The sequence below is a fragment of the Triplophysa dalaica genome, chromosome 15 (genome assembly GCF_015846415.1).
Source record: "Triplophysa dalaica isolate WHDGS20190420 chromosome 15, ASM1584641v1, whole genome shotgun sequence".
Lineage (NCBI taxonomy): Eukaryota > Metazoa > Chordata > Actinopteri > Cypriniformes > Nemacheilidae > Triplophysa > Triplophysa dalaica.
This window is the reverse complement of record NC_079556.1, coordinates 21,214,623-21,226,252: the sequence shown is the minus strand read 5'-3', so window position 1 is coordinate 21,226,252 and position 11,630 is coordinate 21,214,623. Positions and strand designations below refer to the sequence as shown.

At 38.5% G+C, this 11,630-nt stretch overlaps 1 protein-coding gene across 2 annotated transcripts; it reads right to left on the bottom strand.

The window, feature by feature from the left end:
- Positions 1 to 8: 8 nt before the first annotated feature.
- Positions 9 to 3,386, bottom strand: LOC130437138 (protein delta homolog 1). 2 transcript variants are annotated; one of them, XM_056768312.1, is made up of 5 exons: positions 3,197 to 3,386; positions 2,997 to 3,048; positions 2,709 to 2,839; positions 2,453 to 2,591; positions 9 to 2,147 (listed from the first exon to the last, which is right to left on the bottom strand). In XM_056768312.1, the coding sequence occupies exons 1-5, from the start codon at positions 3,261 to 3,263 to the stop codon at positions 1,439 to 1,441; spliced, it is 1,098 nt and encodes a 365-aa protein (XP_056624290.1). In that variant the 5' UTR covers positions 3,264 to 3,386; the 3' UTR covers positions 9 to 1,438. The 2 variants fall into 2 exon arrangements, with proteins under 2 accessions (XP_056624290.1, XP_056624291.1); XM_056768313.1 differs by having other exon boundaries at positions 2,935 to 3,048; positions 3,197 to 3,283.
- Positions 3,387 to 11,630: the final 8,244 nt, after the last annotated feature.

Here is an 11,630-nt window from a genome sequence, read left to right as displayed (position 1 = left end):
TGATTGTATGGCCCTCTATGGATTGATATACATAACTCAAAAAATATAAACCCTAAATGTAAACCAAATGAAAGCACCTGCAGTAGTAGGCCTACATGACCATTCACGCTGACACGTGTGAATTAAACTGATCTAATATGATTTCACAACACTAAGAGTTGTCTGGATTGTAATGAAGTCAGTGTCTGTCCTCACTGATGGTTAACTGGTTACTATGGTTTGTTTTTCTCATCATCACCCATCTGGACTGTCTCTGTGAAATGGGTTTCAACGACGTCATTTATTTCCTCATGTTGACAACAGCACAGTAAATTGTCAATGAACAGAGTAAATATAAGTGATGCACACTATTACATTTGTGTATGTTCACATTCGGTCGATCACACACCTTTGCCAACTTAAAGTATGTTTATAGGTTCTGTTTCTCAAATTGTGTAACTGACAGATCCGAACGCAACCATAACTGAGATCTAAACATGCAACATACAGTCAAACAACATAGCTGACAAATATTTTTAATATAATTCTAAAAACCTGAATGGATCACACAGGCCATAAAGTCTACTACCAAAGAAACCTTGCAGACGTTTGTGTTGGAAAAGAGCTGCCACTGCCGCCTGCTGGACACTCAGAGAATCACATCAATTATTAACTTGTGTATATACCACAAAAGTAAACAAATAAAGCAAATACAGTTATTTAAAGAGATTATTTAACATGTAGATTGAAGGCATGTGTAAAATGAAATGATGTAAAATGATGTTAAGCGAAGCTCAAACACGTCAGACAATGTTAATGAGTAACCGCTAGATGGCAGCAAAGGCCGTACGAGAGAATTTCAAACAAGCGCAAAATAAACCATCATTTTAACAAAACAATCCTAAATAAATAGACCCAAAATAATCCAGATGTGTTTAGCGGCGGTGGAAGTAAAAAGCTTTTATTTAATGTTAAAAAAACAAAGCGTGTGTTCACTTCACGCTGATCGCTGTTCTGTGCAGCGCCACATGAAGGCCAACACATATTGTTCATGGCAGATATTTTGAGAAATGTCGCAGTGGATTTATGTCCACTGAGACATTTCTCAAAATATCTTCTTTCGTGTTCTACTGAAGAAAGAGTCATATAGATTTGGGGGGTGAATAAATTATGACAGATTTTTTTATTTCCCCGTTTTATTTTCTTAGAATATAGAAGAGTATTCTAACACTCAAATTTAAGGCTTACGCTGTGTAAAAAAATCAGGCCTCAATTTAAGATTTTTTAGTGACTACGTTTAAATGAGCACAAATGCAAATTATGTCAACAGACTGTTCATTAAACTGACTAAACTGTAGCTCATTACAAATTCTTGAGTTGAGGCCGTAATTTTGTATGTGTATATGATAAATAATAATAGTCATAAACTACAAGATTTATGAACCCAATAGATGCAGCTTCATATGCTGGTATAACCCTGCCCATAGTTCCTCAGTTTGATCTTCTCAGGTATGATGACGTTGATGGTGTGGTCCTCACCGTCGCCGGCTCTCAGGAGGAAATCCCTCCGTTGACGCACCAGATGACTGTACTTCACATTAGCCATCCAAGTCTCACATCGATGAAAAAAAATAATGCCCGATGTGACAAGTACTACCAGACAGGTGAGCAGAACCAGAATGGTCAAACAGACGACTTGGCTCTGTGTGGGCAGAGAACCGGACGCTCCGACCGTCTCCTTCATGGAGATTTTAAGAAGCTCACGGTCAGCCGGTCGATGTGATCTGTGGAAAGTGTGACCGGGGACTGCTGATTTAAATCTGGGTTTGACCTTGAGCTTGTTGACGTGAAGTTCACACGATGAGCCGGTGAATCCAGGTGGACAGACGCATCGGATCGGACTGTCTGTATGATTGAAGCAGGTCCCTCCGTTGATGCACTGAACGCTGGAACACAGTCTGAAGCTGCAAACTGGGCCTGAGAAAGCCGGCGGACAGACGCAGGTGAAAGTCAGGTCACGATGGCTGCAAATGCCGTCATTCTCACATGGGTTGGGATCACAGACGTTACTCTGACAGAATCGTCCGGTGAATCCAGACGGACAGATGCAAGAACTGTTGTCGGATCCACTGCTGTCCACACAGGTTCCTCCGTTCTGGCACGAAGAGCTGCGGATGTAAAAGAGTCATTTTATTATTATTCTTATTTTATACACATCTGCTTTTCTTTGGCTTAATACAGTCCAAAATATTTTGATGTGATTTTATAAATAATAGTTTATCACTTTAACGCCTTTGAACAAGGATTCTAACCCCCTACAGCCTAACACCGCTCCAGCTGTTTGTGTTTAATACTCACTGCTGTAGTGTGCACTTCCATAGGTTTTACGCAGTTCACTAAATCTGTATGGGATGATGTTTAAAACCTCAGTGTGCGTGCGTGCGTGCGTGCGTGCGTGCGTAATGTCTGTTACCCGTCAGGTGAACAGGGTGTGCTCTTCAGCTGGCAGTTTTTGCCTGTGAATCCAGCAACACAGATGCAAATAAAACTTTCTCCCACATTCAGACAGCTGGAGTTTCCAAAGCAGGGTTTTGATGAACACAGACAAATGTCTGAAAAGAATATGTTGCACAACATTTATAAAGCTGAAGTTAATGTCACAGCAACATCTGAGGAAATAATGGGGTTATTAAATATGAAGATTTGATATTTCCGTGCTATAAATGAACCTCGATCACAGCGCGCTCCCGTCCAGCCGCGTTCACAAACGCACTGACCCGGTTCCTTACAGGAGCCGTGCGCGCAACCCGTCAAAGGGACGCAACGATCACACGCGACGCCTCGCCAACCGGCTCTGCACCTGCAGTTATTAAAGCGTTTAAAATCTACATGAGGAACAACTACAGTAACATGTCATTGGATTCAAAACACACACATACACACACACACACACACCTGTGGCAGTTCATGTGATGAACAACAGATCATATGTTTAAAATACACGCGCGCGCACACACCTGCATTCTCCACGGCGCTCACAGAAGCCATGCACACATCCAGAGCGACATTCTGGAGGGGAACACACAGATTTATCATTAATAAACAACAACACACAGACACAAACCAATAACACGAGCTTATACTGACAGTCTTTTACTGTATGTGAATAACTGATGATGTTATACAGTTGGTATGTGATTTTATATCGAAGTGTTACCTTGAGTCGAAACAAATGTGCAGAAGAGGAGAGCGCACGTGAATCCCGGCACGAGAAAAACATTCATCGTGTTCAAACCTTCTCAAGATCTCCCGCTAATAACCTTCATCATCATCAGAGAAATCCAGATGACCACAGCAAAACCACATCTGTGTTATCCGCCCCTCGAGCTCTTTATCAACACAGACGCAACGGAGATGTCCAAACTCACGTAAGAAAGTCACGACAGTCACTGAACATCTGCGCTAAGAGACACGGAGAGAGTGTGAGAGAGAGAGAGAGAGAGAGAGAGAAAGACCAGCAAAACCATTAAACACCAGCAGACTCCAGACACAAGAATGATCACTGATGAGATTTTTCCATCACAAATTCTTAAATATCTAGTAATTCTTATCAAATGTATTTTATGCCTATTACAGTTTAAACACAACTTCTAAAACAATTCACTATTTTCTCAAAACTAAACAGCCTCATTTTACAAACCAGGTTCTCATTCAGAAAACACCACACACAATATTATGAACTCAAGTGTCAACATGTAAACTCAAATAGCACATTTATCCATCAGTAAACATCCAGTAGCACAACTCATGACAAACTAATCAGAATTGTGCATCCTAGAATCATCTACAGGGCTTTACAGTATACTACTTATGGTAAACATACAGTATAATAACAGTACACTTTTTATAGAAATTTCACTATTCTGTATCAATAAACTGTAGCAGGTGTACACCCTCAAAGTTGTGATTGTCAAGTTTATTTGCAGCAATTTTTACATGTTCTGTATTTTTGCAGAACACATTGATGAATACTTACAAAAATCTTTTTTTGAAGGAAGAAATTGCTGTAGTATCCTGTAATGACATTGGTCCAAGGATGCCATAGGATGCCATGTTTATATACACTGTATATTTATGCAATTGGATTCTGTATTGTGTTGCAGCCAGTTTATATTATTCTTTGGATGAACTTTTATGGTCTTTTATCGACTTTCCTCCAAGATTACTTTTATATTTTTTCCCTAAATATAATTGTTGCATTGTAGTTTATCTGCACTCTTTTATGTTGTACACTGTAATAGACACTGAGCTGTCAAATTACTCTGTTCTTAAATCCCGTTTTAAATCCAGTTTTTCTCAATTGCTTACACACAAAATGTTTACTTGTCACACATTTCTGACACTCAGAGACCAGAACCACACACCAAATCTGCAAAACCATACACAAATTCTCGACCTTTGACTCATAAAACAACTTTTTGCAAAACAGTACACACAATTCTCGATGTAACACACAAAAATGTTTCAGGAAGTATTGATTTCCTTTTTCAAACACAACCAATCAAAATGCAACACTAATTCATCAGTACTCACACTAAATCCTCACATGTGCAAACACTCATTGCTTTACTTGACACCAACCAATCATGACTTTAGAAGAGGCTATAAATAGGCCTAAGGTCAAGTTATAGGTTTTGAACAATGGATGTAAACAATGCAGACAGAGTAAGGGGAGTTGGAGAAAGAGCGAGAGGACGAATAGGAGTTTGAATAAGAGGAAGTGGAGCAAGAGGAGGAGAATGAGAAAATAAAAAAGAGAAAATGTATATGCTTTATAAACACAAATGCTCGCCTTGCACTGTTCTGCTATGCGCGTTCATGACTTCACAAAATATGTCATTACGTTGAAAGGTCACGCTTGACATAGGCGAAGGACAGAGTCAGTGTTTACAAGTAGAATGTGCAAATTTTCAACGTAATTACGTATTACATGAAGAAATGAACGCTCAGAACAGAGCAAGGTGATTATTTGTGTTTATAGAACATATAAATGTACTTATATTTTACAAAATGGCCGATGGTTTCGCTAGATAAGACCAAAATTCATCGTTTGTAAGTGGCTGCTGCCAGAAGAAGCGCAGGTGTTGTTTCACTCGTGTCACTGATCTACATGCGCCGCATCTCATCTCACCAGGAACAAACCCATTGTGTCTGACTGTGTGCCCGGTTCTCCTGTGAGCGGAATGAGAACCACATCTGACATCCCAGATCACCTCTTCATTCATTCTGTATGAAAAACCTCCCCAGATCGTGGTCATGTGTGAAACTCACAGCTGAAAACTCAATCCTGATGTTTATGGTGCGTTTCATGACCAGCACATAACAGCACTTCGGCTTTTCATTATTCTTATTAAAGGATGAGAATCAGCTATTGTTTTGTTGTATTTTGATGCAGCTTGAGATGGGATTCATGAGTCCTGAGGCTCTCTCTCTCTCTCTCTCTCTCTGTCTCTCCCTCTCTCTCTCTCTGTGTCTGTGTGTGCGTGTCTCAACTCAAAAACAGATACAATGGGCACACAGCGGCTCTGACTGAAGGAGATGAACACTCGCCCGTCTGTCACTCTTCCTCATTTCAACTCAGTACGACAGAATGAATGAATAAATGAATGATGTTATAGGTTTACTTGCTCATTCTGATCACAGGTGTGGAGACGAATAACTTCACATGAACATCACAAGTACAACAGAAGATCCATTTGATCAGTCGTTTTCACTATATTGTTTTCAAAATTATATTCAAATATGTTCTCAAATGAATACACCGTGTATGTAGCAATTTGTTTCAAATGCAACTTAATCCTTTTGTTTCCAAGTTTATGTTCAGTTTTTTTCAACTATAATTCATATTCATTTGTCATAAAATAAAATAAACAATGAAGAGTCAAAATTTTTTCATAAAGCATCATGTTTTTAAGAGGAATAACACAGTCAGTATTAAATGTTCTTTCTCCTCTTCACTTCTGCTCATGTGTAAGTGTTTGCTGCAGGGTTTTTTATTTCAGTGGTGTTATATAAATTCAGGTTTAATGAGCTGACTACATGATCTACAGAACTTCTCAGAAATAAAGTATCACATAAAGAGACATAAAACAACTTTCTGCTATACAGAGTCTTTACTTCAGACTGAAAGAAGAGAAATCATCATCATGACATGAACCCCTGCAAGTGTGCCAGGATTTTAGCTGAATAGTGGAGATCAGAAATAACTCACAGTTGAGTTCTTTATTCTGGAGGCTGAAAGGGGATGTGCAACGGTATTTCATGCTTCTGACTTCTTAACTATATTAAACCTGCTGTCTTCTCATGCTTAACATGGTCAACTTGTCAAAAAACGTGTGATGTATTTCTGTGCTCGATACACTCCCCCAGCATTCGTATAGGTATAGGTTTTTTTAACATGACAATCCGTTTCGTCATAACTTTTCTTAGTCCCTTATTCAATTGAATTCAATGTATTTATATAGCGATTTGCATGGTGTTTATAGAACAAGCAAGATCTTTCTAATAAATAATATCTAATAAATAAACAGATGCAGTCTCACGGTGAGCAAGCAAACACTGCCCTGCTTTTCCTCCCGGAAAAGCACGCCCACGGCACGGCAAAAGAAATAGCCCGCCCACGCGTCAAACAACGAGCAAAGACCCACCGACCATCAAGATTGGCTGCGCTGCGTCAAGATTGTCTGCACTGTGGGCCTGCAGCTCGATGCTCTTGCAATCCACCGTTTTCGCAATGTGCAAAAATAACCAATATGCCTGCCGTGTGCGCTTAGAGCTAATGCTTAAGACTTACGGTTCGCCGCTTGATCCCATTAGTTAGGCATTACAAAGTTAGCTTGAAAAATTTAAAACTGACGTTATAATATGTCATTTAAAACAGCATAATGTCAAAGAGCTGTGTCTAAATTCTTTCAAAGGGGCCGCACGGGCATGAGTTTTTAACCCAGACCGTAAAAAGCAATTTTGTTTTCACCACAAGAAGTTGGACTCATCTGGTATGTTTAGAAGCGATACAGCTGCTGTCTTTATTTATAGAGCTAAAATGCTTGGCCAAACATACACTTAAATACTTACAGAATACTTTTAAATAGTGTGTATTTCCTGTGTCATCCAATGTAAATACATTTGTTTGAATACAGCGCAACTGTAATATTAATATTTTTGTGTCACGTGGTATCACTCGTTCATTAGGAAATGTCCTCTAACATAGTAACATATACAAAACAGAAGTTCGGAGCATCAAACAGGAAGTTACTCGTGGTAAAGGGGCCCTCCATGGAGACGTAAAGAAAAAGCTGGACAGTAAGGAAAGTTGAGGTGTGTTTGTTCGATCACGGCATTTCAGTGATGGATGTTATATAAACGCTGGATATAACGCTGGATTTGGAGATGGTTTGAAACTGATAGATGGAGCGGTCCCAGCTCTAAAAGATGCCGGACATGAAACAAAGTCATTATGTCTGTGTTTTGTTGGCAATCGGCACGTACGTGCATTATGTTAACAACACAAACAGTTATGCAGGGACAATGCGATGATGTATTGCCTCGTCATGATTTAGCTCCTCCCCCTGCACACCCCCAGGGGTCAAACTAAAAACTCTTCGAAGATACGAAGTATTCAATACGACTCTATAGGTACTCAAGATTAACATGAGACTTGCAGAAACTGTGCGTTCACCCAGACCTTTAAAGTTACATCATTAAAAGAATCTGACACTAGCTTTTGTGTTTTTTTAAATGAATAAAATCTTCAGCTGCATGGACAAACAGAAGCCGGATGGAGTTAAACATTCTGTACGTTTGGAATCAGGTGATGTTAGGTGCTCTCTCGCGGGTCCTGTGTGACCTTTACAGGTGTGTTCTGTGAGGCTCACGCTCTTCTGAGATGGTGTGTGATGATCTCAGTTGTATAACAGAAAAAAGCTCTTTCAACCTTTGACATCTCACATTACTGTGAAATTGTCGTCTGGACATCGCTGCATGTTGAATACGTTTGTTTGTGTTTTCAGTCTTGATTCCGATTCCTGCAGTGAAGTTTCAGAACAGAAATGCAGTAACGTGACGTGATGACAAAGTGATGATTTCATGAGCTTGAAGTCATTCATCACACCTAGATGTGTGTTGAAAATGAAGCATACAATTCAGCAGCTTCCCGTTGCCTTAGAAACGATGCACAGAGGATGTCAGTAAAAGAGACGTGTCCTGCAGTGACCTCTATGTTCTCAGATATCATATCAGTGAGACGTAGTTCAAGATTAAAACATCTCCATGATTGACTGCGGTGTTTAAATGTACAACATAATCCTTCTTATTTACGTGGGATTTCTTCTTACACTGTTTTATTTGCTGAAAACATTTGGCGAATACAAACACGTCTGCACATATTTGAAATGTTAATAAAGTGTCTCAGAAGTGAAAGCGAGACAGACAGACAGAACGCTGGAGTTTCATCTGTATTCTGCAGAATACATTTCATCTGGACTGTGATTTCAAAGCTATTTACAGAGAGTTATTTTGCTCATAAATCATTTGTTCCGAAGTCTTTATTTTTGTTATTTTACGCATAGGTATATGCATATTTTCATAAATCATTTTTAGTTTCCCATCATTTTGAATAGGAATGATTTATAATCACAGATGGTAACCTGCTTTATATTCTGTCAAGGAAGACATTTCTGAGCAAAAGTTTTTATTGCATGTTTGTATCTTGTTAGATTAAAAGTCTTTTAGAAGGAGAATAAAAACTTCCGTCCAGGCAATGTGGTGTAAAATATGTAGCCAGTAAACTCTATTTACTAACTGTACACTAAATGTTACGCGTTCTGCGTGGTTTGAGCAGACGTCTGACCCATGATGAGTTTACAGTAGGATTCATACCTGAGTGACTCTAACACTTTAATTCTGTATGTTCACATCTACATTATCTTCACCTGCCTTCATGATGAACTGGAACACTTAGGTAACACTCATTTAGGTTTATCAACGTATGTTAAGTTTAGAATATTTTTCATACACATTTTTAACATTCATAAGTTTCACCATCAGCCAAGAAGCAGATCATTAGCAGGATTTCTGCGTTTGACCTCCGGTTCTTCACATCATTGTGCACGCTGTACCTCTGAGAAATAATTGGGTCCTGGGTGGAAAGCAGCATTAATACATAGGCAGGCAGCGGTTGTCATGGCAACAGAGGGAGCGGCCACATTCTCCTTGTTTATTTTCAGCATCACACACACACACACCAATATACCTAGAGAATTGAACAAAGAGACATTATTTACACGAACGCAAACTGTGATAGAATAACATCTTATGATACAGTAATGACACACATCATTATGACATCATGTGCTCCTCCTGTCACCTGTCACATCAAAACTTTTATAGTGAATCCACAATGACACAAAATCTTACAGACTGTCTCACATATTCACAGACTGAAACGGATATAAAAAGAGTAATTCTTCAAGAATTATCAACAAAATTATACTTTAAACTAATTTTTATGGATTCAATTATGGACAGTGGTTCCTAACAGAAATATGTTTTTTATACTCAAATACTTAATTTATGATGAACTTCTGTTGAATCAATTAAGTTCATCTTACTAATGTATTTAAGTAAAGATAATATGTTTACATTATGTGGAACCACTGTCCATAATTTAATTAAGTTAGTTTAAGGTAAGATATTTTAAGATATAGCTGTTATTTTAAACACACACTAAATAAGCTAAATATATCTCTTATTGTTAGGAAGTTGACACACTTATGGCATTACCCAAGTAGTTGCTTTTTTATCAACAAAAACACTAACAAACATTAACAAATGGACAAACATTACAGTTTCATCATTTTGATAAAATATGTATAAAATTAAATTTTACTGCAACTTTAACTCTCCATATTCAGCCCTTGTGCAAAGCATGATGGGAAGTGGAAATCCTTTTCCTAGATTCTATAATATAATATTATTTTGATCTACTTGATTAAAAAATGTTAATTTAAGGCAAAGCTTAACTTTTTTTAATCCGTTTAACATGTTGCAATTGTGTTTGAATATAAAGTGTTAAAACTAAATGCATTAAATAAAGTGAACAGTACCGTAAATGCATCAACGAACCAACGAATGACTTTCCACACTTTTCCAACATCTTCTTCATTTTACACTGTTTACGTTTGTTAATCATTGCTAACTATTTATTTTGAGTATTGATTATAGTACAAATAAAACTGTTTGCCATTTGGTTCAGCAGCATAAACGTAGCTTGTGTAAGTCGCTTTGGGTAAAAGTATCTAAAAGTATCTTAATAAACAGTGAGCGCTGAGCGCGTTGACATGAGGTATTTGTTTGCCCATTACTCCGATTTCGCACTGCATGTAAACGCCTTAAGCGGTTTTCTCTTGAATGTCTAAAAGTCCCAAACGGAAATAATAGTAAAATAAGGTATAAAAGTCCGCACTGGAATCATGCAGTTGATGTAGAAACGTCAAAATGAACTACTGTTGCACATGCAGGTACTGTGGATATGAGATAGAAAACTACAGCTTCTGACCGTTTTCCATTTTAAATTACTAAACAGACCATCGTCGATGAAGCAAACAAGCTGTTCTGTGTAGAACAGTGTATTACCATGCATGTCAACACTTGAAAACAGGTTTCTTTTAAAGCATATATACGCAACGACAAACCAGCATTGTCATCATGTCTAAATGTTTAGAGTCACACTGTCAGTCTTTGTTTCTGTAATGTGCCTCTAAAATTACTGTAAACCTACACATGAACGCTTTACACAACAGCTACTTTATCATCCGACATTGTGTGTGTGTGGCGCGTGTTTGTGGGTCTTGATATACTGCCATACACTGAGCTTTCCTACATGGTCCTGACAATGCCAAGGCCGTGGGTTTGATCCCAGGGGATTGCATATACTTAGAAACAAATGAATAAGATAATGCAATGTAAGTCGCTTTTGCCAAATGCATAAATGAAATGTAAATGCACTGCACATCTTTCTGAATAAATAGTCAACTGACTTATCTGTTCAATGTTAAATGAAGAGAAATGACAAAGATGCTTACTGCATTCACTGCTGGACCAGACCAACACAACACAACCCACCACACAACAATACAGCACGTAGTCCAGAGTTTAGTGTTTAAACTGCAGACAAACAGACACATTCATGAAGGAGAGCGACACTATAAACTCCATTAAATTCTCCAATGAAGATCGATTTATTGGATTCAAGTTCCGCCTCACTGCTAACATTCTGTCCATCACATGTGATCCGATCGATGCGCTGCTCTAAAGAACAACTGACCTGGAAAGTCAAGAGGGATTATTGTTTACAAACTTTATCAAAAGACATATAGACGCTGCATATAAAATCATATGAGGCGTATGATTTCATCACACAAATAGAACAGATCATGTTTTCACCTTCTGGACACGCGTGTCCATTCAGAAAACATGCCCGTCCTGACAGAGCCGAAAGTATGTCACCATGAAGAGTAAACGCATGTAGGGCAATGGTGAGAGGGAGGATGAGGGCGTGAAATCTGGTGAAACCCGGTCAGCACAGTTCATCA